The sequence below is a fragment of the Callorhinus ursinus genome, unplaced genomic scaffold (assembly GCF_003265705.2).
Source record: "Callorhinus ursinus isolate GAN/ISIS: 27379988/994484 unplaced genomic scaffold, GSC_fseal_2.0 scaffold34, whole genome shotgun sequence".
Classification (NCBI taxonomy): Eukaryota; Metazoa; Chordata; class Mammalia; order Carnivora; family Otariidae; genus Callorhinus; species Callorhinus ursinus.
In genome coordinates, this window is record NW_027397096.1 from 11,751,205 (window position 1) to 11,778,134 (window position 26,930).

The 26,930-nt window shown below is 53.5% G+C and overlaps 1 protein-coding gene across 1 annotated transcript in view; it reads left to right on the forward strand.

Annotated features, from left to right (window-relative positions):
• Nucleotides 1–26,930, forward strand: part of BCAS3 (BCAS3 microtubule associated cell migration factor) — a 574,861-nt gene that overhangs the window by 545,922 nt on the left and 2,009 nt on the right. The window contains exons 25-26 of the mRNA XM_073879584.1: nucleotides 5,290–5,457; nucleotides 15,787–15,852. Of these exons, the coding sequence (XP_073735685.1) occupies nucleotides 5,290–5,457; nucleotides 15,787–15,852 (234 nt within the window). The remainder of the gene's footprint in view (nucleotides 1–5,289; nucleotides 5,458–15,786; nucleotides 15,853–26,930) is intronic.

The window sequence follows — 26,930 nt, forward strand, 5'->3', positions numbered from 1 at the left end:
TCTTCTTTTTTTTTTTTTTTAACATATATTGTATTATTTGTTTCAGGGGTATAGATCTGTGTTTAATGACGTGTTTTGCTCCTGCTACCTGGCCTCGCAGGTGGCTGGAAATCTGATCAGCAGGCTCTCATCAAAGTCCAAATCCTGGGCTAAACCTAACTGAGGCACAGGGAAGGCTGTGCCACAGTCTCCTAAATAGCTAGGGTGTGATTAGACACTATCAGCTCAGAGGAACACCCCACCTCCCCCCATGCCCCCTCTTTCCCTCAGGCTCCGTTGCCCCTCAACAATGGTATACAAAAGACAGAGCACGTGTTCCCCTAGGCTCCCCAGGAGCTGCAGGCTTACCAGCTGTCACAGCATGTCTTTAATGGGTTTGTGAAACCCAAGAACCTGACCCATTTCTCCTCTGGGGAAAGAGTGTAACACAGGATGCCAAGCTGGAAAGCAGGATTCGGGAAGCTCACCTGTATGAGCCCGGCTCTCTGTGCCATCCAAGGCAAGTTGTTCAGTTCTTCCAGTTCCCGGGGTCTCCAATCTAAAATAAATGCACAGAAGGCAGCAGAGTGATACCGTGGCATTGTTTTCTGCTCACTTATAACCTCCTTCCTTCCTCTTATTTAATTTTAGCTCCCTTTTCTGCCTACATCCAGCTCATTCCTCCCAATCCTGGCCCTAGATGTTTAGGCGCCGGGATCCTACCCAAAGGGTATTGACTCCAAAGCGACTGTCAGATTTCTTAGATGGTCCTAATGAGTTGATAAGCAAACATATTTTGAGTAAGCATGATGCACAAAGTCCTGTACTTATTACAGACTGATGGATTATGGAGGAATCCATGCCCTCGAGGAGCTTCTACACTAGGTTGGAGAGCAGATCATGAGAATAACATAAGGCAGGATGGGAATGACCCCATGGAACTGATCCCATTAACCTGGGATCTGAAGATGGTCTTCAGAGAACCATACAGAACCATAATTGTTTTACAACGTTCTGTGAAATTGCTTACATAATTTTATGTATGCAAACATACATTTTTCGGGCAAGTTCAGAACTTTAATCAGCTTCACCTGAAAGGTAAAGAACATGCCATGCAAACAGACTTTCTGGAACAGTTCTCATTATAACTCGGGTGGTCACTCAGGGTTTCACTGAGCAGGTGAGACTTGAACCAAATCTTAGAAAATTCTGTGCAGAGAATAGCAGGGTGGGAGGCAGCCCTAAAGGAAGGGGCTCCCAAGAGGCCTCAGAGCAAGATTGTCACACCTAAACCCGTGCCCTTAAGTTACCTCACCTCTCTCCCTCAGCCTCAGTAAAATACAAATCTGTAAAATGGTGACCATTGCTGCTTCCCAGAGTTTTGTGAAGGACCATGAACTTTTTTGGGGGGGAGGGGGGCTCACTCTGTATCCCCGTACCTCAGTGCCATGCTTGGCTCACATCATAGTGGATGCTAATCAATATTTGAGGAACGTGTGAGTTAATTGAAATAATAAACGTGAGGGGGCTTTGCAACCCACAGAGCATTGCTTCAGCAAAAGATCTTTGTTGCTAAGTACGTATATTTTGTGCTTTGCAAACAGCCTGCACTAAGTGTCTTCTCCCCCTTGAAACTGACCCTTTCTCCCGTAATTGGACTCAGAGGGCCAGCTCATCTGGTGGAGTGTCTCTGGGCCGACCCGATGAATGATAGCCGTGCCGACAACGGTGACACGATGTACAGTTGCTTAAGAGCGCAGAGGTGACCTCACTGTCCAAGGGCTTGGCCTCTTAACCCCAGCCCTTGCTGACACGCACACACCTGCAGCTCTGTCACTCTGGGCCCGGGACAGTCCATGAGCTCCTTTGCTGCCCTCATCTGTACCAGCAGGGGTGGAAGGCAAAGACATGGAAGGGGGCCCTGCAGAGCCTCTGAGGGGATCCTTCCAGCACAATAGGTCCTCTCTGTGACTTCTCAGGACAGTAGAGACGATCCAGTGCTCCCCTGCCGGACACCGTTTGTATCCCCAGCCTCCTACCTGCACCCTCCTAGCAATGCCCATGTGAAGAGAGAACAGATTAGATCTTCCATCAGTGTTTTTTCCCTCCCGTGTGCCATCCAACAGACAGGGTGACTCATCAGCATTACGGTGATACTCCAAGGAAGCTGGGCTGGTGGGGAGTGGGAAAGAGTTTTTGAAGGTATCAGTTGAAGGTGACAAGAGTCCGAAGTTAGGAAAGATAAAGGTGATTTCTCCCTGTAACAGTTCTCCGCTGGAAGGGATAGAAAAATAAAGTAAGATGAAATCAGAGAAGGAGACAAACCTTACGAGACATGTAACTCTAGGAACCAAACTGAGGGTTGCTGGAGGGGAGGGAGGTGGGTGGATGGGGTAACTGGGTGATGGGCATTAAGGAGGGCACATGATGTAATGAGCACTGGGTGTTCTTTCTATGCAACTGATGAATCACTAAACTCTACCTCTGAAACTCATAATACACAATATGTTAATGAATTGAATTTAAATTAAAAAAAAAAAAAACAATTCTCCACTGCAGATGCAGCCAGGAGGAGCAAAGTGTAAACCGATAGAATGAACTCCAAGCTAAGAATTAAGGGCCTGTCTCTTGGAGACTTCGAGCAGGCCGCTTACTCTCTCTCAGCTTCCAGCTCCTCTCCCATAATAATTGGAGTAGTACCTACTCTACCTCTCAGGATTGTTGTGACCGTCAACATTTATGATGATGCTTCCAATGGTATAAAGTTGTACGTATTTGCTATTATTAACGTATACAAGAGCACACCCATTATGTGCCAGGGGATTGATTGCGTATTTATCTAATGCAATTATCACAACAACCCTATAGGGTTGTATTGGTTTTCCATTTTTATGGATGCGGAATCAGAGGCTCAGAAAGGTAAAGAACTTGCCCAGACCCACGCAGTTAATATGTGTTGAGAGCCTACATTTCAGTCCAGCTCTATTTCCATTCTCCACCAGCTCACGATTTCTTTTTCTCCTGTCTACTGTTGTTTTGTCCCTAAAATACCACATGCTCCGCTGGCCTTTGCTGTCTGTCGTAGGCCAGGCCCACCCTCTGACCTGAACGCTTCTTGTCATCTTGCTGGCTTATTTTGTTTCCTTTCTCTCTCGGCCCCGCTATCTGCTTGGCTGCCCTGACCTCTAAGAGCGGCGTGTCCTAACTCTGACTGAGCACCTTTTAGGGGCAGGCACGCTGCTCTTGTAAAGTGACAGAAGGTAAGGGCGTCCTCGCTCTTGAGACAGACTCTGAGACATGTCTCTCCGTAAGAAAGCTGCCACAGCAGCCCTGAAGGTACAAGGGGGAGGCGTGTCCATGTTTTATTACTAATTCCCTCATCTGGCGATCACCAGGCGTACATGTCCCAGGCAGACTCTTCAGAGGCACCATGATGCTGTAGCTCTTGATCTTGTCAGTTAAGAGTGGGGCAGCACCGGGGGAGAACACAGGCTCCGGGCAGGAACCTGGCTTCATCTTTCATTCCTTCGAGGCAGGGTTATTAGTTCTACTTCAGAGATGGAAAAAGGAGATAGAGGAACTTGCCTAACATCACTCAGCGAGTGGGTAGTGGTATCAGAAGCTTAGCTTATGTCATCAGTCCCTGTGTGTCCTTAGGGCCTGGGCACCTTTGAGTTGTTGCTAATGCTGGTCTGGGGTTGGCTCTGGGCTTGGCACTGCCAAAGCGTGGCTGCACAGTTGAGGCCCTTGGAGGGCTGACGCTCAGAGCACCCCACCCCCACTACCAGTGCCTGGCTCCCCAGATCCGTCCTGACCCTACTTGATGAAGAGAGAAGGTGGTATCAGGCAGCTCCCCATTCCTGGGTCCCACCTGACAAGCCGACGCCCGGCAACCCAATCCCAAGGTGGGCCTCGCTCTCTTGGGGAGATACATTTATAGATGTTACCCATCCTCCCAGCACCAGGAATCTACCCCACAATTAGGCAAGAGATAAATCAAAGCCAAACTTGGCTGATGACATTCAGGAGCCAGTGGTGACCCTTGCCACACATATAAATCCCAGCGGGCTGGCCAAGGGCCTTTGTCTGGTCAGAAGAGCTCAGGATTATCTGGCCCTCTTTGCTGATGTATGGAGTCACCGGCTGTCGGAGTGTTTACTAACGGTTATCACCTCGATGCTTTGGCCATTATCAGAGGCAGGGCCGCCTGCCGGGGCTGGGGCTCGCACCCTCTCTATTACCACCTGTCATTGGCAGAGAGTGTGTGCTGACGCTGGCCAGTCCTGACCGCCTAGGGAAGATAGTTTCTGACGGCTGATCAAAGAGGAGAAGCAAGGCCTGATAAAAAGTGTGTGTTGTGCGTACTTTTAACTTTAGGAAACATTGGCATTTGCATTTTTTCCCCATCTTCCTGGTGCTGGCAGGAACCTAGCCCAATAAATGCAGTGGATTCAGTTACCTAATCACTGGGAAAATGGTATGTGCTTAAAGCAACAGAGCATGACGATAATCTCCTTCCAAGAGAGAGTAGACGAAATAAGCTTTCACAGAAGACTTGCTGTATAATAGAGGAGAATAATTTAAATTTAGACTTTGAAGTGATCTTGCATGTAAAATCTCATCTTGGCACTAAGCAGAGCGCCATGTACGTCTTGGAATTGGAGAGCAGCTTCGGGTTAAGGAACAATTTTTGCTGAAGATTCTATCACCCAACGCCGTTGCTGGCATCCCCCAAATGGCGCCCCCGTTGTCCGTCTGTCCTTGGGCAGCTAGGGGACTGCGTGCGGCGAGTAGAACGAGCTCCAGATTGAGGCATCAGGTGACAGGAGTTCTTGAACCAGGTCTGTCACAAACCCGCTGTTGGATCTTGGGTCGTAACTTCTCTGAGCCTCAGATGTAACATGAGGAGGTTTGCTGCAGAGGATAGAGTGGTATGGAAAACTTTTTTGAAGCTTTAAAAGCCCCGTAGCCTGTTTTTTAAATGAACTGTTAGGGGAAGCCCTATTGCCTCAAAGAAAGAAAAGTAGAGGTGTTTGGGTTGAACCTGGCAAGGAGGTGCTCTGCCCTTGACCTACTTCCGAGGTCTTTTTTCGGAAAGCCTGCCCTGTCTGATCCCGTGGCACGAGCTGCTTCATTCTGCCTTCCACACAGGTTGCGTGGTGGTATCTCCTGCGTCCAGCCTGGAGAAGCGCTGAAGCGGACCCTGGCGGGGTGCGGGTGGGGTGGGGCCAGCTAGTGGTGGGTAGACAGAAGAACGGCCCGCTCTCTGAAGGCACGGACTCAAGGTCGGATATCCCGTGTGTGCCACAGGTACCTTTGACCGGAGCGTGACCCTGCTGGAGGTGTGTGGGAGCTGGCCCGAGGGCTTTGGGCTGCGGCACATGTCCTCCATGGAGCACACAGAGGAAGGCCTGCGGGAGCGGCTCGCCGATGCCATGGCCGAGTCGCCGAGCCGGGACGTGGTGGGATCCGGAACAGGTAAAGGTGGCCTCACACTCCCAGCCTGACGCGGTCAGGACGGGCCCGTGTGGGCATAGACCTTCTCTGGCGGGAGAGGGTGTCCGTTTGTTCTAACCGTGTGTTTCTTTGGTTAGCACTCTGACTGCCCTCAGTTTGGAAGTCTCTGGTATTGGGAGAGCCCTGTGTGAAGGAGTGCACCGGGCCCTGGTGACCCCTCCTACGTGGAATAACACATAAAAATGCGGTGATAAACGCAACTGTGTCGTATATGCGGCTGCCGGAAGGACACCTTCTCCCGGGGAAGGGACAACCTTGGCGTCCCTAGGTTCTCAGCAGCCCTAAGGCTCGGAGTGTGGAGGCTGCACACCTCCTGTCACGCTTGAGCCTCTGTGGACTAGCAAGTATCAGTGGGGCCTGCCAGCCTGGAGGGAGCAAGCGCGAAGCAGGCAGGGCTGGTTTGAGCCCCCAGGCTGCTTTTTCTCCTGCTGCCTTTGCCCTTGCACTCTCGCCTGTGAGAGGGCCCAGCCGCCGGAGCCCGGGGCAGCTTCTCGAATCCTAGAGCAGTCAGAAGACGTCCTTAGAAGATGGGTGAGCCCTGCCCCAGCAAGCAGCGTACACGTGCATGCACGCACACATGCATGTGTCCACGCACACACACAGCATGCAGTTAGGAAAGACCACGATTCTTCCATCTCCACACAGTTACAGTACAGCCTGTGTCTCCTCTTTTCCGAAGCACCTCCTCCTTCTCCATCTCTGTGCATGCTCTAGCCCAGCTTTTAGGCCCGAGAAAGACCGCCCAGCAGGCCTCTTCCCCATTTCCTGAGGTCGACAGGAACTTCCTGCTGGGTCGAGCAGATCCTGGCCATGGGCCTTCCCACTCTTGCTTGCCCGAGGCCTCTATAGACCGGCGCCTGGTTCTTTACCATGAACGTTACTGCCCCCGCTGCACCGGCCTACCCGGAAAGAGGATCCCAGCGAGGAGAAACTTACAACCTGGGGCAGGAAATCAGGACCAGCAAGATTTAGAGAGGCAAGCATTTGGGGCAGGACTTGAACTGCCTGACGTCATCACACATCCGTCTCACTTCCGTGTGGACCCTCCCCGTCCCTTAGCTAGTTGGCACTTAAGCCCTTCCCTCTCTTCTTCCCCTCCCATTCAGTCCTCCTGTTCCTGCACAGTGCTAGCTCTGGGCCCACCCACGGTGCTTGCGCAGTACCGGGCAAATGGACAGAATGGACTCGAGGAGGGGAGAGAAGGAGTGTGCCTGGGGATAGAGAAGTGCCTTACCAGGCCGCAGGGGACAGCTCTCTCTGAGGGCCAGCCCCCTTCCATACCTCCTCCTTCCCTGGAGAGAGAGGAGATGTGGACCTTGGAAGTGGCGACCAGCCATGCCCCCTTCCCGCGTGCGCAGACGTGTGCACACCACCACTGTTCCTGTCATCCAGCCCTCCAACTCGTGGATGGTAGCCCACCATGCCACTGTTTTCCCGGCATCTGCAGATGAAGCGGGGTCTGCCATTTACAGGGGCTCTGACCCCGCTTTCCTTGGAAGCTGGCGGAAAGGGGGAAGCTTTTCCCTTTCCGCAACTCCCCCCAGCACCGCCTTCCCCCTGCACCCCTGGGGCTCCTGCCAGCCCCTGCCACATACACCAGGGCCTGGTGTCACCAGACTCACTCCCCAGGAGCCACCCTTGCTGGGGCTCACGCAGCTCTGGGGCAGCTCCGGGGCAGCTCCCCTCAGACAGTACTTGGAGCCCTTCAGTGTCAGCCAGCGAACAGATGTAAAGGTACGCTGGGCCAGAGCTGGAGAACTTCAGCCTGGCACAAACAGTACCCTGAACAAACCTGGCAGCAGTTCATCGGCCAGACAGCTGGGGGATTCCGGAGTGTCTTTGTGGCCTTAAGCAGGTTTGTGAAATTAAAAAAAGAAGAAGAAGAAGAAGAGATGAGAGAGGAAATTAAAACTGCATGACCCACAGGTCAGAAAATAAGAGATGCCCTTCTTGAGCAGAGGGATTTCATTTTCCTCTCCAAACTGTCACAAAAAGGGATTCATTTGGGGTTTTCTGACCATATTAAATGTATCAATTTTTAAAAATCTGCCTCTATTTTAAAGGTCAATAAGTAAAGCAGATATTATGGAAATTAACTCATTTCCTCTCTGCCATTGCTGAGAATCACTTGTCCTATTGTGCAACTCCAGATGAAGTGCCGGGCTTCGTGGTGTGGTCCAGGGCCTCGGAGGGGCAGCCCGGCACACCCAGAAATGGCCTGGCACAGGCGGTGTGACTTGGATGCGAATTTCCAGCAAGCCACCCTTTGCCATAGCAGCCCGTCCCTCTCTTGTCTTCCCACCACCCTGCTCCTCTCGGTGGCTCACAGACCTACAGAGAAGGTGACATTACATGTTTGCCTGTGTCAGGTACTCCGAGGCAGTCGAGAGAGTCAGTCCTGTAGTGCCTTCCATCAGGCACTCTGTGTAGTCCCACAACCACGACCGATGGCCTCTTTATCGAGGTCTGAATGGAGCATGCTCTCGTGACCCCCAACACCGAAGCCCACTCTAGAGCATGCCCCACTATTATACAGGCTTCGCCAGTGACGTGCTGGGAATTGTTTACCAACCAGCTCTCCAGAGGGAAGCAGGAAGGCCCGGCTTGGTAGCATTTGGACATTTCTATAGTATAAAAACTCGCGTTATGGCCAATTTCAAGCCATCAACACGGTGTCAGTTGGCTAGCTGAATTCCTGAAAATGTCGCCATCAGCTGGCTCCAGCACCCCACCGGTAAGCTACCATGGGCAAGTTAGCGGTCCCCCAAAAGTAAAGCAAAACCTTTTAAAGCCTTGCTATTCCAAGAGTGGTCGGCGAACCCACAGCACCATCTCTACCTGGGACCTGGTTAGAAATGCATAGTCTCGGGCCCCACCCAGCCCTGCTGAGTCTGCACCCGCATCCTAATAAGATCTCTATGCACATTTGACAAGGTCCGTCTTAAAACAGGTGTTACTTCTTTCCTCTCTGTGGGGGCTGCTGACCAGTTAGTCTAATTAGATCACACGTGTAATTTGCAAATCTGCTCTGAAATAACTGGCTGAGTTGCTGTCTTGCAATATCATCACGCCCCTTGTTCCTGTTAGCCTTCCATTGTCCCCACTCAGCAGAACTCCAAATCAAGGTCAGTCCAGTTCTGCTCTTACACTTAGGTTGCTGAGGGAGAATCACAAGCTGTTCAGACTGGTGCCTCTAGAGATTTCTGGCATCTACTCTCCAGTGAGCCAGGGGAGGCCTTCTCTATTTTTCCAGTAGCCCCACTTCCTGTTCTCGGTTTGTGCTCATCTTTTGCAGCAAAAACCAGCAACCAGCACCTAGAACAGTGTCTGGAGCATAGTAGGCCCGTGGTCACTATTTGCTGAGTGAGTGAATTCTACATTCAGCCTAGATGTGAGCAGTTCTGCTGCAGCCCCTGCCTCCTGCTGTGGCTTCTGGTCTGGTTTCCTTCTCTTCAAGATTCCACGCATCTCTGGTCCCCTATGAGTTTGTTTTCTTTTTTAATATTTTCCTTCCATTTTTGCTTTTTTTTTTTTTTTAAATATGGCACATGTGCTCCGTCCATCGTTTTGAAATCAGTCTCTTGCCTTCTGCACGGGTAGTATTTCAGACTCCCCCATTCTCCTCAGGTCTCTTACCCCACCATCTTGTCTCTCACCCTCAGAGAGAAAATGGTGGTCATTGTTCAAGAAATCTCTTGACTCCACGCACCCAGATCCTACCGGTCCCCGCAACAAGCTCCCCCTCTCCTCCTGTCACAGCAGAGGAGCCGTCCCAAGCCTCCAGAGCCTGCGCAACCACAACAGCTACTCCCCCCAAAGTCAGCACTGGGCTGGGGGCTTTAGTGCCGGAAGCCACGCCCTGCGATCTTGAGGTGCTCTCCCGTAGCTCCCTTTCCACCTCGCTCTCCTGCTTTGTCTTCTGCCTCTGGCTACTTCTCCTCCATCCCTTTTCTGGGTTTTCCTTCCCCGTTGGCCTGAAGTGTATTTCTCAAAGCCCTATCTTGGCCCTCTTCCCTCGCCCTCAGTCAGCACAGGGCACTCTCCTCTGCTTCTGGGGCCTCAGTTACTACCTCTGAACTGATGTCTCCAAATAATCTCCAAGCTGGCTTTCTCTCCTGAACTCCAGAACCATTTATCCAGGCACCTACTGACATTCCCACGTGTCCAAAAGCTGCACTCCTCTCCCGCAACCCTGGGCTTCTCCCGGTCCACCCCATCTCACTGTGTACAAAGCCCTTCGTGACCAGCCACTGCCCTGTCTCCAGGCTCCTCTCCTGTTGCTCTGTGCAAGCTCCAGCCAAGCGGAACTCCCCGGAGGGTCCCTAAGCACGAGTGCTCTCTCTGCCCGCCAGGCCCCCTGCACCTACTTCTCCTGCCCGGAATGCTGTCTCCCACAGCCCCTCCTCTCTCTCTCGCCCCCCTCAAAACAACCTGACTAATTCCTGCTTAGCAGACATTCCTTTCAATATTGCCTTTTCTAGAAAAATAGAATTTTTTAAATAAGCAAAACATGTACTTACTCCAGTTGTTTTGTGTCTAGGTAGATATAACCTAATACCAACAAATCTTCATAAACACCTGGATACATATTAAGTGCATTTTCTCTTTAGACTTTAACTCTTTCCATCTTTAGCTAAAGCTTATCCTTTCTTCTTTGCTCTCTCCCACGTCCAACGGCAAAAGCCCCGGGACTCATTCCCAAGCCCCGATCAGCTTGACACGTCTCTGTTGCAGGCAGCCTCCTTTTGCTGCTGTTGACTCTTAAGAGCTCACTAAGTCAGCTCTCAAGGTCAAGAGGGACTGTCTCTTCCCCCTGACTGTGGCTTCCTGCAGTCCCAGGAACACCATTTCTCCTTTATAATCACAGCACTAAAGGTAGGAAAGAGGCTTCATCTTTTTCTGTCTACAATCTCTTCAACGGACTGTTTTGTTCAGAAACAGTTACTCTAGGGGATCACACTACGGGCTCAATCTTTGCCTCTTGCCTTCTGTCAGACATACATTTACTTCCTTACCCAAACATACAAAACTTTCACAAAACAGTAATATAGGCAGTGCATTCTAGTACTTTCTATTTTCTTACATTTTTTTAAGAACGTAGTCATGACCCACTAAATTGATTTCACAATACGTCAGTGAATTTCAGTCTGCATTTTGGAAAACAGTGCTCTAATTTATTCGGCCAAATCCCCTCGGTTTTCCTGTTTGTATATTAATTATTAGGATTATTTTCAACTAATGCTCTTCCGAAGATTTGTCAAACTACTTTTACTTCTTGAAAGGGCTGTGTCTTTTTTCCTTCTTCACGTGAAAAGCACATTTTGAACATTGCACACTGTTTTTAAATGGTCACAGGAAAGTTTCAATAAGTTGATTAATAAATACCTGATGATCACCTATGTTCTGCAGAAGAGGAACGAAGATCATTTTGTGTGTGTGTGTGTGTGTGTGTGTGTGTGTGTGTGTGTGTATGCGTGTGCGTGGCCTCATGCTAATACCATCTTTCATTTCAGGACTATAGAAATCAATGTTAATAAGTGTTAGCTATTGTTATTGGAGTTGACCAGATGTGTACCCCAAAACAAATAACCCAGTGCATTGGTCCCTCCCACCTCCCTCTCAGATTAGCTCTTCCAATGGGTCTTGGAACTCCCACTCACCCCACTGCTGAGGGCTGGGAACATTTTCGTGCTGAAGCTGCATTTCCAGTAGGGGCCATACTAGCCCTGTCCCATCTCAAGTTGCCATACGCTCAGGTGACAATTGTGGGCATGGGGCAGTGAATTAATGCTCTTATCCTTTAGACACCCCTACTCTCTGGCAAGCGCTTTCATCCAAGTAACTTAGCCTGTCGCTTAGGTCCTTCCCTTTGCTTTACCGAATTGGGCCCTGGAATTTTGCTCATTCTACAGTATGTCTACAAAATGCTTTTCATGTCTTCTCTCAGCGACCTCCTCAATGGGCCTATGCCTTCTTCCATGGTCGCAGTGGGCAGGCAGGCTCTCTGTGGACACCTGCTGGTTCCTCCCCCCTGGATTGTAGGGAAGAAGTAAGGCATGGCTCCTACCCTCAAAGAGGTGAAAGCTCCAGAGGAGGCAACAGGACCGAGCTGTGGGTGTGCACCTCTCTGGCTCCTCTCTCCAGCTGCCCATGCGGGCCCACCCATAGCAGAGCTGGACCAGAAATCCGGATGGGTCTTTTCAGGATGTGAAGACAAAACTGCAGATTGCCCAGTCACAGCTGCCCATGGTTGCTGAGGGTCCCCAGAGACGTAGGAGCCCCCAGACATAGAGCCCAGCACCGTGGGCGGCCACAGCACTGCCGCTGAGGGTGGCAGGAAAGCCGCTGCTGCCTGCGATCCGGGGGGTGGCCTTGTTGGCATGGCCATCTGTGTCTTGGTTCGGTGTCAGATGGCCTGTTCCTCGCTAGCTTCCACTGGTAGGAAAGACCAGATCCGAGAGTCCTTTCCGTTCCAGGCACCCCGCTACTGACACCGGGAAGAATGTTGGTTTTTTTCCTTCTCAGGGGCATTTGGAAGTCCTTCCGCCTTTGGAATGGGGGAAGCCTGTGTGACCTTGGGCAGGTTCCTCTCCCATCTTGGTTCAGTTTCTTCTCCAATACCATGGGCGGGAGAAGCCAGGCCAAGTGGAAACGTCTGCTCGCCGTGTGTATTAGGGGCTGGACGCTGTGCTGCTGTTTGGAGCACTGTATCTGTCTTCTCAGTGACTCCTCTCCATGATAATGCCCACATCTCCCAAGTAGCTTCTATGTTTTAGACTCTAGGCGAGCCACAGAAATGTCCCTTAATCATCACAACACTGCCCGGGAGATGTTCCTCTCTCCGACTCACAGTGGAGGAAAGATGGAAGATTTGAAGTCGGATCGTAACTAAAAAATACAGGATCAAAATGAGATATTGAGGAGGTGCTGGAACCCCAGCCTCTATATAACAGTGGAATTAGCTGAGTTTTCTTCATTCTGGTATCAGAATAGTTCTTAAGGGTCTGTCCTGTGGACAACAGCAATAGCATCTTCAGGAGCAACCCTACTTATGTTTTCCTGGGTGTTCGAACCAAACCTCCTTGCAGGGATTTACTGGGCAGAGGATATTGCTCCCGGCGGGAGGGGGGGGTTGTGCTCTGAATCTGGGTGGTGGTTTCCAGTCCTGGCCAGATGTGCCCACACCCATGCCTATGGGTCTTCAGGCTCCTTGGGTTAGATCTCCCACACCTGTGGGTCCTAGCTGTGACCCTCCGTCTGGGATTTAACACACACCTAGTGGGGGCCCTTTAGTGACCCATCAGCCACCGGAGTGCTCACAAAGCTTATATTCTCCATGAATAAGCAATATTGTGCAAGGGCCTACAATACTAGTTATTTTAGCTGTTGCTATAAAAATGAAAATAAGGTTGTGCGTGTGTATATAAATGATAAAAGTTGTCCATGAGAAAGATTTGTGAAATTGGGATCCACACAAAACAGAAGGAAAGTAACTTCTCATAAACTTGACTCAGGAAATGTAGAAAAAACAGGTCTGAGAGGCACAGTATCTCTAATAAAAGAGTTTACATTGTTCGCCATGTATTCACATCATCCAAAAAGTGGGCGCTGAGGTTAAGAAGCCTGAGCTGCAGCCTCACAAGAAGTGAAATGAAGCCCAGGAGCGTTAAATAATGAGACTCTGCTCACACAGCCCAAGAATGCTGACAGCAGGATGAGAGAGAGAGAGAGAGAGGGAGGGAGGGAGAGAGAGCTCTCTAGGAGGAGTTTCTCAAGATCCCCACAGTCTCACCTGATCAGAGGGTATTTCAATGACTCCCACCCGCTATTCAGAATGAGGGGGGATCCCCAGAAGAGGAAGGGGGCTCTCACGTTCAGGGCCTGTTCTGTCGTCCTATATCCCTACTCACAACGTGCTCAGGGCCCACACGTTTCCACCTCAGCTCCTGCAGTGAGATTTCAAGGCTTGTTCCAGGTCCTCCTCACCCTCCTTTCCAACCTTCTCTCCCACTCGCTTGCCCACAATAACCCCTTATTCATATTCATCTTCACCACCACCACCACCTTCATGCAAACACGTTCCCCTGTCAAAACCATCCCATTGTCCGCAGCACGTGCCCCGCTCAGCTGGCTCTGTTAGAGTCCCCTCCGGCCTCCCTCTCTGCCCAGTCACTTTTTTAGACCGAGCTCTGATCATACCCCCTCTGTGAAGCCCTCCCTGACCATGCAGCCAAATGCCCTTTCTCTCTCCTCTGAACTTCTGACCCACCTGCTCACTGGACACTTGGCCCTGGACAAGTAGTGTCTGTTGCTTTTTCCTTTACCTAGCAGTGTCTGATTCTGTTCTACGCGCCACCAGGGGTGGGGGGTGGGGGGGGACCTCAGCCCGGGGGGGGGTCCCTTCAGCCCCTCCCTCGGCCACACTGCCCATACTGCATGTCTTAACCTGATTCTGGTGCTTTGGATGGAGTGTGATTCCCCTTTGTTACCTCCAACCACCAACCTTCTCGTTGCCCAGCATCCAGCACTGGGAACAAGAGCCAAGCAGAGCCCCAGCTAATGTTTGTTGAATGACTGCATGGGTTTTTGTGGCTCCTGAGAGATAAATGAGAGCCAGCCAGAGCAATGGGAAAAATTACCATGTTTAGGACACTCTTGTTAGTGTCTGGCCAGTTGTCAAATCTGATTCTAGGTAGACCGTTTCGCCCTCCCCCCCGTCTCCCTCTGTCTCTGTCTCTGTCTCTCTCATCCCCACTCTTCCCCTGCTCCCTCTCCCCTCTCTCCCTGTCTCCCGCCCCCTTTCTCTCTCCCTCTCCATATCCCAAGGCTGCTAGAAGTCCCAGGCAGAGGGAGAGCTATAATGGGAGCTTAGGGCTGAGAAGTTCCGCTGCACAGTTTTCAGTTGCCCAGTGTACTCTGAATTCTTTAACCAGAGCACGCCAATTCCTGTCAGCAAGGAGGAAGTGCCAGTGTGACTTCATTGGGGAACCTTCAGAATCCCCTTTCCGGGTATTGGCCCAACATGGAGGCAGGAGTTCCTGTGGAAAATGAAGAGGCTTGGACAAGAGGGCGGGGAAGGGCAGTTGGACCCCCAGACGAGGGCCCTCCTCTGGAGACATTAACATAGGTAAATGGTTAACCAGAGGGAGTGTTTCTCTCTGTTCTTCCTCCTCTGCCAAAGAATTCACCTTTAACCGTTGACCTTTCTGTGAGGTGTGAGATCTGAACAAAGTTGAACACAGTCATGGATGGCTAAATACCCATCTTCCCCGCTGCGCTTGTCTCTGCCTCCTGCCTCCTCAGGAGATGGTCTGCGGTGTACGGACCAGCCCCTAGGCTTGATGGCTGGTAACAGAGGAGAGACACACATACACACAGGAAATGAAGTTGGAAATGACCCTCTGACCCTTCAGGAATCCAGGGCCCCACTATACCAAGAAGGCCAAGCCATGCCAATGTGACTGAACGTAGCAGAAGGAGGCAGTGCCAAGTACCTCTGTCAGAATCAGCCACCTAACCGCTGACGTTGGGTGATTTCTTCCTGTCCATTTCTCTTTGAACCCACCCCTGCCCCCAGGCACCTGCAGGCCCACTGCATAAGCATAAATTTTTTAATTTGCTGGCAGAATCCCCCAGCACCAGGCTTCACAGACCTCCCCCAACTCCCCCCCATATTATTTAGTGTAGCTTGATAGCTTACTCTCCCACCCCTCCATGTGCTTAATGAGGTTTGGGGAAGATCAACATCCAGTTGCTTCATTTGTGTCAGGTGACTTTTCCCACTCTGTGCCCTCCCTGTGCTCATTCTGCTGGCATGTTCCCATCATCTCTGGGCCCCAGTTGGCCAGAACCAGCATGCCGTCTCGTCTTTGATGGGTGCGATAGTGCTGGCCTTACAGGCGGGTGGGGGGGAGTGTGGACTAAGCCCAGCAGGGTCCTGTTTCCATCTGGGCCTGGCTGGGTCCTCGGAAGGCTTGGAGATGTTTTGGTTTCACACTGTGTTCCTCCCCAAGCCACGGAGAGCTGAATGCGAGTGAACGGTTCCTGCCTTTGAGCATGTCTCCATGATCCATGGATGTAGGCCCTCAGTGGACAGCGCGGGGCAGGAGGAACAGAGGGAGGGGTGACAGCAGTCAAGGCTAGTGAGCGTTACGTGAAAGCCCGGATGTGCTGCGTCGTGGAACAGACCACGAAAACCCCTTGCAGGGCTCTCCGTGGTTCAGCGCTTGCTGCTCTCTGAAAGGTCCACGTTGTGATCCTCTTTAAAGAAATATTCTATTTTCAATACAGACACAGTCCTTGACGTAGCCGTAAAACACACCACCCCTGAGAGACACGTGGCTGTGAAGTATGTTGGTATGTAACCTCCTGTCTTTGCCTACGTGCAAGGCTTCGTCCCACTGCTCTGTTTGTCCCTCCAGAAGTTGCTCCCTTACACCCCACGCCCATCCCCCGGTGCTCAAGCTCTCAGGAGGCCTTGAATTGAGGACAAGAGGTCAGCAGAGACAGGACGTACCTTCTGGCAACGGACTGGTTTGGGGGGCGCCATAGTTACTGTTCCTCACCCAACAAGAGTTTCTTTGAGAACCTCATTCCCTGCCCCCCACTTTTAAGATGGAAGTCAAATTTTCGGATTCTGCTGTGCAGAGCAGAGAGGTCACTAGGCTCTAATGCATTTACCATTGACTGCCCCTCTTGTAGTGCGTCTATTAGTGAGTAATTTGATTTGTACCTATTCATTTGCAGTCCCTGCAGGAGCCTGGAGCTGGCCCCTAGTATAATTGGTGCTGTCTCTATTTTTACATCATTAGATTAGCCCCGACTCCTGGCCACTTGTTGTCTGCGCTTGTCTGTCCATTTATACAACCTAATGTAACACAAAATTCATTACTGATCACATTACTTTCAACTCTGAAGCCAGCCTTGTGATAAACATTTGGTTAACCCCTTCCTGCCCACGGGAGGGCTGACAGAACGAATGCACTTCCCCTCGCCAGGCGAATCGATATCTTAATACACCAAAATGGAATTGCATTTCTAGATTTGTTATTCCTCCTGGAGGAGCAAATGGAAAGGCTCGTCTGAGCCAGCTGAATTGAATAATGAATAGAGCCCCGGCTCCAGCAGTCAGTCTGTGAACAGAGCACAAAGCAGAGGCGGCATCCGCTCAGCGTTTTGCCCTGGACAGGCGGCTCCACAGCAGCTAATTGAGACGTGTGCTGCCCTCCCAGCTGGGGAGCAAGGGTTCCGGAGCACGGGCTGTGACCCCAGCAGGGACAACGGGGACCTCGGCCCCATTGTGCCATTCTCTTGGCTAGGCTTGGCCTCGGGCACCTGGGCTAAGAACTGGCTTAAGTTTCCTTAAAGCCTTCTTCGTGGGTGTGAAGGCACCAGACCCGTGGCCTTGGCACTGATGCCACCAAGAAATTAATTAAATTCATTACTAAACAAAAGTTTACCATTTGAAAAAGATACACAGAATTATTTCTATTCAGAGCCAAGTCAGCAATGTTGGGGTTGTTTGGTTCACACCAACTTGTGTGTGTGTGTGTGTGTGTGTGTGTGCGCACACGCGTGCGTGCACCTGTCCCCAGGGTGAGCATTGAGCATTCTTTGGCATGGAAACACTATGTGTACCTGCAAGTGGTCCTAGCCATCTGATAGGGATGTTGGCGAACATCAGGAGGGCACTAGACAGGAGTTGGCCAAGGGTCTTAAAGGGACCTCCACATAGCTCTATTTAATCTAGAAGATTCTCCCCTGCTCACCCTGGTTATCCCCTTCCCAGCCCCTGTTTGTCTCTGGGTAGCATCCACACCTACGTAAGTCATTAACTTGCAGGACAACTTGTTTCAAAAGGAAAAATATCCTGACTTATTAAGAAACTCTTGTAAAGCCTGTACCACAAAGATTAGAAAAATAGGCGCAGAAGAAGTAGAATGGAACCCATTACCATGAAAGTCATAAATCCCTGAGTTTAGCCATAAACAGAAGATACTCGGGAAGGGACGCTAGAAAAAGCATCCCATCTAGAGGATATTCTGCTTGAATTCGGGGCAGTCCTGGACAGGCAGCTGAGCAGAGGTAGCGAAGCCTCCGGTTAGTGGGCCTCCTTTCTATTGAGGAGGCCGCCCTCCATCTCCGAGGACTGCACCTTGGACCCTGCTGCCCATTAGCCTGCTCAGAGCCTTGACGGGCCAGAAACGACCAGAAATCCTGTGAGACATGGAGGTCCCAGGGATTCTTTGAGAGGGCTCACTGCTGCTCTTGGCCTTCTCCATGCCTCCAACACTCCCCCTGCCTCCCTCCTTTGTATGTGGAGGCGGGCCAGGGGCACGGTGCCGCCTTGCCGACGTCCCTAGGCTGCAAGGTGAGAGGTGCGGGGGGACGGGACTGCCTCACCCCTCCCTGACCGTGGAAAGCTCCATTTCCCAGAGAGGGACCAGAGGGCTAGGCCAGAGACTCTGGAGACTCTCAAGGGTTTCCCATTGTGAGGACCTACAGAGAGGGGATTTTTGCATCTAGTCAGTGCGAGGACACTGGTTTGTCTCGGAACAGCCTGGGTACAACAGCTGCCTCCTCATGGCAGCTCAGCTCCCCACCTCCGCCCAACCCACAGTGCACTAACTTGCTCAGTCACCAGCCTGCTGCTTTGGCCTCAGCTGTTAATCCTCTCAGGTGGGTAAGTGAGACAGTGGGGGAGAGGGGCTCCGTGTAGCCCACACTGGCCTCAGCCCCGTCAGCTCGAGAGATCAGATCAGAGCACAGGCCTCTGCTTTCTAGAATGGGACAGACCAGTGGCAGGGAGGAGAATGAGTCGGCTGGCCGGTGGAATGAGAGACTGATTTCTTAACCTTGATGGAAAGAGGGGAAAAGCCACATCTTACCAAACTCTTCCGCTGCATCATAGAGAATTTAATTATGTTTGGACATTCGAATGAGAACCAGATGTGGCTCTGGCCCGTCAGGCCAGCAAAGTTCAAGGAGCTGCATCTCTCCTGTGGTCTGCGGACCCCTGTGCCGTCTCTCAGCCCTGAAGGGCAGCTCGGGAAGACCCCGCCTGGGAGCTCGGTGGGGTCTCCTGAGCCTCAAGGCTGGGCTAGAGGAGATAGGTGGGTCCAGGCGGGCTGCCAAGCACCATTTCCACAGGAGACTTTCCAAGCGCCATGTCCTCGTAGTCATGCTGAGTGGGCATGTTTGCGGGACCTTCATTAGCACCCACATCCTTCCCACACACAGACACACACACACACACACACACACACACACACACACACACACGCACACCAAGAGCTCACGCCACAGCACCTGGCTGGGCATTCTCTACCAAAGACACATCTCCGAACCGCCCCGCCCATGCCTCCCTCAGATGGCGTCTGCCAAGACTCAGCCCCCAGGGTCGTGCCATGACCCGGAGCTAGAAAGGCCCTTTCAGGCCCTCCTGCATGAGGAGCTCTCCTCTGGGAGCCTCCGCCTGCTGGAACACCAGAGGTGGCCACACGGATTTCCTAACCGGGACACTCCATGTGTTCGGTGTGTGTTCTGCTTCTGAAAGCCCCATCGCATCCTTTTCTCTTAGAGCCTCACACACCCTGTGAGGTTGCCGGAGCCGCCCCTCCCCTCCTGCCTGACAGATGCTGAAGCAGAGGAGAAGTGAAGTGACTCGCGCGGGTCATTCAGCACGTCTGTCTGTGGCAGGACTCTCAGCCTCCTACCACAGGACTCTTCCTTCCTGCCATCCGCAGGGAGTTTCAGTGCAGGGCTGTTCCCGAAGCGTGGCTTCAGCCAGATTTGCCAAATACCTCAAAACCAGGGAAACGGGAGCCCGGTCCGCTCAGCCTTTGCTGTCCCCATGTCTAATAGGTTGTGACAGGTCAAGATATAAAGTTAGAGTAATAGAGTGGTACTGAGAGGGTCACTGCACACGGGGTACTGGTCGAGGTGGTCCGGGTGGGGGTTCCTGCTCTCTTCTGCTTTGAAGCCAAGACTTGGCTTAGGTAACATGGATTTCCTGGGAGTGGAGTGTGGCAGCATTTCTGGTTCAAGTCTTTCCCTACCTGGGATTGGTGCCTTATTATGGTTGTTCTATGGGGTGACCTGGGGAAAGGCTCTCGCCCCCAACCAGGCCAACATACCCTCCAACTAATACCCCACCTACTGCCATTGCTCATCAGCTGTTCAAAGGCTGTGAAGGAATCTGGGGCTGAGCCATGAGCTGCTTGCTCTGTTGGAACTCAGATACTGCGCTCCCCACTCCCCCAACACACACACACACACACACACACACACACACACACACACACACCTCCAGTGGAGAGGGGGTGCAGGATGTGGTGAGAGTCTGGTCTTTTGAACAGGGGCCTCCGGAGTCCTCCTCATTCATTAGGCCTCCCTCCCCCTCTCTTTCTATGTTTACTCTCCCTTCCCCAACATTCCAGCATGCTCAGCTCCTGCCACACCCCTGTCCCTACTGGCCCCATCAGGAATTTGGGGATCTAGCTACCTCTGTGCCTCTACCTCATGCCATTAATGCCTCATTGGCCTGCTGTCATGAATAAGGTTCCTCTTTGGCTACTGGAGGGAAGGAGCGATGGGGAAGAGAGGTGATGTGCCTACTCCCCAGTTTTCCTGGATGGAGGCTGTCTGCTTGCCTAGTCTCCTCAACCGTCATCCTTTCTACAACTTTCCACAACTGACCACAACTTTCCAGTGGATGCCTGGGAAGACCTGAAGTCTTCTCTAGGCCTCAGGTCTCCCCCTAAACCCTAAGGTTATTAGGCACGTGCATGGCCCTGGTGGCCCAGGGAAGCAGTTCCTGGTCTCCTGAGCCAAGAGCACTGGATATTTCCCCTCATTGTTCGGAGCTGAGGGGTGGAGGGCAGGGCAGACCATGTGGTCCTGGCCTCGTTCTGTGACATTCTGGGCCTCAGTACCTGTGGGGGTCAGGAACGAGAGCTGGGCAAGGGGGAGAAAAAGCACGGCTGTGGGAGTCCTGGGGGTGGAAAGGGACTCCGGGCAGGAAGGAAGGTGCATGCCTGCCCTCAGGCTGACAGGCTGTGTGCAGTCAGGCCACCAGAGGTATGTAACATCAGCGGGCCAGGGCTCTGCACTCTAGACATAGGTGCGAGGTCCGGAGATAACCAGGCCAGAATTAGTCCTGGTTCTCCTCTACGTCCAGATTCCATCAGCCCAAACCGGGGTTCCTATTATCTGGTTGTGGAGGAGCCATTTCATCCTCGGCCCCTCAGCTTCAAGAAGCTGCCCTCTTTCCTTCCACAAGCATGCCTGGGAAGGGAACAAAGGCCCTGCTGGAAGGGAAGGGCGATCCTTCTGTCTCCCCCGGCCCCATCCTCCCAAGACCGCCATGCTGGTCTGTTGGCATCTCTGTCAGCTCTGCAGCCTGTGGGGTTGCCTGAGCGCACGCGCCCCACAGCGCAGGGTGAGGCTGGGAGCCGGGCGGGGCAGGGTGGGGTGTCGGGGAGGCAGGTGGCCTCCAAGGTGGGCATTTCTGAGTGTGAAGAAAAGTAAGGCCCCCCCACAGGCCACCCCATTTACCTGCCGCCCTTGTATCCTCCTGAAAATGGCCAGCGCTAAGGCTGACTCCAGCCCAGCGTGTGGACTCTGACAGGGCTGTCAGGGTTTCTGGAAACATTTTTCGCCAACTCCATCTCTGTCTCTGCCTCACTCTAGAGGAGTGAGCAGTAGTTTCCAGGGGCAGGACTGGTGTCAGGCAAGCAGCCTCCTGATTGGCATCCGGGCCATCTCTCAGGATCCCAGCATTAGGAGGTTGCCAGTCCTGCTCAGCCCCACAGGATGCATTCAAGTCCCCTACCTGCTTCATCTTTCTCTCTCCAAGTCCCAGTTTGCTTGGTTGGTCCCAGCCACCAGGTCCCAGCAGGCCCCTGGCTGACCAAGGGGATTGCTTGGGGCAGATCCCATTTGGATCCATCTGCTGAACTTGGCAGCAGTCCCGTGATCCCCTGGTCTCCTCTCCGTATAGCCCATCCAGAGAAGTTCTGAAAATCTCTCACCTCTTAGAGGCCACCCCCACCCTCCTCCCCAGCCCAGAAGGGGATTGGAACTATTTCTGTTTGCAGACCTCCTCTGAGCCAGGCAGTGGGCAGGATGGGGCAGTTTGGCTGGCAGCTCTGTGTTCTGGGGCCACCTGCTCCCCTGGGGTACCACTGAGCCCAACCCAGGCAAGGGGCTTAACCACAGGCCCCGCCCATGAGGAAGGTAGATGCAGGAGGGAAAAATCAATGCATGTCAGCAGAGTTGGAAATTTATTTTCCAGCTTGGAAAGGGTATTTACAAAGAGGCAAGGAGGGAAATGGAAAGCTGTAAATGCATATCTGCCATCTTCCTCAGCAGGCCATTTCTTGATTAAAAAGAAAGAATCCTTCCCAAGCTCCAGTGGCAGGCCAGCTGATAGGGGCATGTTTGGCAGAGGCACCTGCTGGAGAGGGAAGACGGAGAGGGACCCAGAGGATCCGGTGGGTAATCACAATCACTAATACGATTGCAACAATAGGAGTAACTCACATTTGCTGGCTGGAAGCTTTAAGCACTTTGTGATGCACTCGACATGCATTACATTATTTAATTTAATTCCTACAATCACACTAGGAAGCAAACATTATTATCCTCGTGCACAGGAAACTGAGGCACAGGAGATGTTTGCCCAAAGTCTCCCACGTGGCAGCAGGCTGGAGCCTAGGCTCTCAACCATTTCCCTAAACTGCCTCCCCACTCTGGGCAGACTCTGCCCCTCCCCTCTTCCTGGGCCCTTGAGGCCTTGGGATGGGGCGGTGGGGATGGGGTGGGGGGAGCATTCTCCCTTCCCACTGCCAGAAGCGGGCTGTGGGTGCAGGGTAAGACTCTGCCCTGAGGTCTGATGCTCCCCCCGCCCCCGCAGCCACTTGGGTGGTTAGTTTAGGGCTGGGGTGTGTGGTTGCAGCCAGGGCCCAATAAACGTGCTCCGCTAATCCCTTTAATGAGCAGCATCGTGAGGCTCTAAGTGTACAGAACAGGGCTGACTGCGGAGCACGCCAGAGGAGCTGCCGGTAGATGCTGTGCTTCGGTGGTGGAGGAAGTGCCCCGGCTGCCTGGAGGCTGAACCAGGGGTCCCAGGCACCCTCCTCCCAAACACACTCACGGCACTGCCTTCACTGACCCCGCTGGATCCCACAAACGGGCCTCCCTCTGAGTCCTGAGCCTCAGGCTCTCCATGTTGCCCCCCCACCCCCCGCCACCTACCAGAAGCCAAAGGGGCTTCCCTCAGGGTCTCTGACTGGCCAGCTGCCCCCACTGCCCTCTGGCCTGGAAGAGGCCTGGAGACAGTCAAGCCCAAAGTAGGACTTCATTCCTGACCTCCCACTGGGGGCCCCCTGCCCACCTGGGCTTCCCCCGCTTTCTCCGAGGCTCAAAGTCCCCGTGTCCCCAGCGTTTCCTAGGGTGTGGGGGAACCAAGACAGTGGCACATAGTAAAGTGACTCATGAGGGAAAAGAGGCTTCCATCCAGCCTGTCCCTGGAAGTCTCTGTCTTGCCATGTGGGGCAGCCTCAAGGGAGGGAAGGGTCTGTATCCGGGGGAGAGGACAGCCCCCGGGAAAACCTCAAGGGCGAAGAAGCCTTGGGGACCATCACTCCACAGGGAAAGGCCACAGAGGGGGTGTCCTCGTGCCCGGGCCCCCAGATGCCGTCTTGGGCACCGTCTGCCTCCGTCCTCTGCCTCCCCCCCGGGGTGCATCCTGCCGGGTTCATCCGCACCCACCCACTCACGGCTCCCAGGAGCCAGTCTCCGCGGCCCCTGCCTTTGCAGGGGGGCTGCAGTACCCGGCTGTGGGATGAGGGAGTGAGCTGCCACCGAGAGACTCCCTTGCTCTGCACGGCCCAGCCCGTGCTCCTGCCTCCTCACAGAGACTTAACCGTGACTTCTCCCTTTGCATACGTTTCCAGGGAGCCAGAGCTGCTTCTCCCTAACAAGGGCAGCCACCTCCCTGCCCCCTCTGACACCTTCGAATTTTGCCAGACTCCATGGGGAGTGGGGGCCACCTGAGGATTTAGCATTCTCTTTCCTTCACTTAGGAGAGCCTCGGCGCCTCCCTCATAGTTGCTGCTCCTTCCATTGTCCCCCTGCCCCCTGTGGCTTGCCCACCCTGGCCATGGCATCGAGGGGCATCTGTGGATAGCAGGACCCTTTCCCAATGAGAAGCAGTCGGGGATGGGTGGTCACAGCCAGCAGGGAGCACTGCGGGCCAGTCAGCGATGCCCAGAGTTGCCAACATCTCCATCCCGGGGCCTACCGACATCTCCATCCCGGGGCCTGCACCTGCCCCAGTTCCCTCTCAGGGGGACTGCACACCCAGAGCCGGTGGCTTCCTGGGATTTGCTGTCTGCAAGACGGGGAGACGAGCACCCAACTCCCGGGTGCAGAGTCACTGGAGGATATGAGGGCACAATAAGCTATCTTCTCTCTGAGCCCAGCCCCTTGGCTGGGAACTAGTCCTCATCCCCTACCATGCTTTGAGGCCTGGGGAGCAACCTCTTTTAGAGCTGGCTTTTTCCCACTGAGCAGAATCTGCATTCTTCCCAAGTAGAGAGGCTGCGGGGTGTGCTTTCCCAGCCACCCCCACGCAGAGCCCCCAGCTCTCCCCCGCGGCCCTGGCAGGTAGCTGCCGGACTCTCCCCACGAGCCCACCTGGGCTGTAGGAGAGCTGCCCAGACCTGGGGGCTCGGGAATGGGGGAGGAGGGCAGCAGCCCAGAAGCTGGGCCCCTGAGTCCAAAGGTCTGGAGGTGTCCCCCAAAACTCTGCAGCCTACCACTGTCTCCTCTCCCTCTCCTGGCAGCCTGCCCGCATGGGGTGCCTGCCAGCACCCTTCTCTCCCTTCCCACTCTGCCCTCCTGCTCCGTGTGCGGCTCCTCTCTCCCCACCCCCACGCCGGAGGGGCTCTCAGCTCCGTCACCACAGTGACCAGTCTCTGGGGCCCTCCAGACGGGTTGGCCCCCACCGCCCTACACATGCATGTCACTGTCCTTGACTGCAGAATCTCGCCACCAGCCTGCCCTCCCTGCGGCGTGACACCCCACACCTCCTTAGCTACCTCTCCACCTGCTTGCAGAGATCAGTGTACTTCTCAATCGTTGTCCATATCTTTTCCAAAAAGATTCCTCAATGCTTTTCTTTTCAAAAGGGAAAAAAAAAGGAAAAAAAAAACAATGCCAACAGCCCAGCGTCCGTGAGCAACCCAACAGTAACAAAGCAGGTGTTCGGGATGGAGGAAGGTAAGGCCACACATTTCCATTTGCCGCTTGCTCCTAGGGCTGGGCGGCCGGGGTGACTCGAAGGGGGGGGAACCTGTGCGCACCCCTCCTCCACTTCGTCTTCCACACACATTCATTGTTCTCTCTCAGAAGAGAGAAGGGGGTTGATAGAAGGCATATAGAAAAGTGCCCAGTCCAGCCAGGCCCCTGGTTCTCTTACTGATAGTCCATGCTGAAGAGCAGCTCCCGCCTCTCCTTACCACATCATTCGTTCAGGAAATGTTTTTTGAGCACCAAGCTGTTTTCCAGGCCCTGTGGTTGGCACGAGGGAAACAGAGCTAAGGCCCAGAAGCAGCCCCCGAGGGGCTCTGCCCCCGGGTGGGGACACACACGTGAACAGATGGTGCGGAGTGTTAGAGGGCCTGGGGCAGGAGTAAGGATGGAGCCCAGTGGGGCCTGGCCAGCGCTGCTGGGGCAACAAGACAGGCTCACAGAGGCGTGGACACCTGTGCTAACCTTTGGAAGATGAGTAGGTGTTCTGGGGGCCAGGGGAGCCTGGGAAGGGCCTTTCAGTCAAAGGGAATGGCATAAGCACAGACCCCCGGAGGGCCTGAGGCAGCCTGGAGAGATCCCAACACTGCACAAGGGCATTTTACTTTGGTTCTTCAAATTCAATAACGTGCCATTAGTGAGGTGGGGTCTTGGGGGCCCGTCGTGAAAGGCCATATTGTAGTGCTGACTTTAGATCTGATGCTGAGGACTCGAGGAGCGATGAAGGCTTTTAAGCAGAGGAAAAGCAAGACGAGGTTTGTGTCGCAGATGAGCCACTCTGGTTTGCTATGGCGGGTTGGAGAGGGGGTGCCGGGGGGTCGGGAGACTGGTAGGGAGTTCTTGAAATCATCTAGGTGGGAATCAAAGGCCTAAGTGGGCGTGGGGGGGGTTGGTGGGAGAGTCTGCCCACTCACGTCTTACCCAGGCCTGATTGGTGAAGAGAAAATAGGAGCCGGGCCGGTCAGGCCATACCTGGCCCCCAAGAGCAGCAAGTTCCTTTGGCCACTGTCCCTGCGCTGTCACATGATGGGATGAGGTGCGTCCACTCAGACTTACGGAGTGGGGCCACTGAGACTGCTGAGGGGGTTGCCCTGGGCCTGTGCCAAGGGGCAGCGGGGGTGCTGTGCTTGGTTCTGGGCTCCAGTCTCCTCCGCCTCCTTGGCAGCGTGGATGTGTCGGCACTCTGCATCAAGAACTCTGGGCCTGTCCCCCAGCTCTGGAAAGGGGCCAGCCTCTCCCATTCTAGTGGCCTTTCCTGCTCCTTCATCTGGGGCTTTCTTGCTTGGGCCTGGTGTCCAGATCCTGAGGAAGCCCCTGCTTTCCTTGCTCCTGCCAGTGCGCCTCTCTCCTGCCCTCCTGGCCCTGCTGTCAGCGCCCCCTAGTGCCAGGACGGCTGTGCATGAGGGCAAGGGTCTCGGAAATCAAACGGGGCCTCCGGGATCCCACACACTCCTTGGCTTGCTTGTGGGCAAAGAAAGGAACGAAGGAAGATTTCTTGTAGTCTGACACTTCCATGTAGAAATCCCAGGGTCTGTTCTTTGCTTTCCCATCTTCTCCCTCTCTTGGCACAGGGTCTGTACTCCCAAATTAGGGTGAGACCAGAGAACGAGCAGGGAAGACAGAGCTCATGCGGTAGCCACCTGCCTTGTTTTCTGTCCATAATCTAGATAACTCTTGACATATCCCAGGGTGTCTGGCCCAACAGGGAAGCCAGTGCCTCTTGGAGATTGAGACCATCATCGGGCCCATAGCCTGTGTCCACAGCCTCCTCCTTCCACTGCCCCCTATCTACTGAGAGGTTCCAGTGTCGAGGTTCCAGATGTGGCTGGTGCGCCTGAAGGCCCCTCACTCCTGGGTCCAGGCGCCTGCTCTGAAGTAGGGCAGCACAGATTCTCCCATCCCATTCTGTGGCTGCTACAGCTGGGCAGCTTCTGTGCTTTGGGGGTGGCCTGTAGGGAGTGGGAGTCAGTGGTTAGTTCCTGGCTGGCTGCCGATGGCCAGACCAAGAGTGAAGGCCATGACTCTTTCCCTAATCAAAGCTAGCTGTGCTGCATGCATATGGTGGCAGGGTGCCTGGGAGCGGGTGCAGGCTGGAGATAGAGGGTTCAAGCCAGACCAGA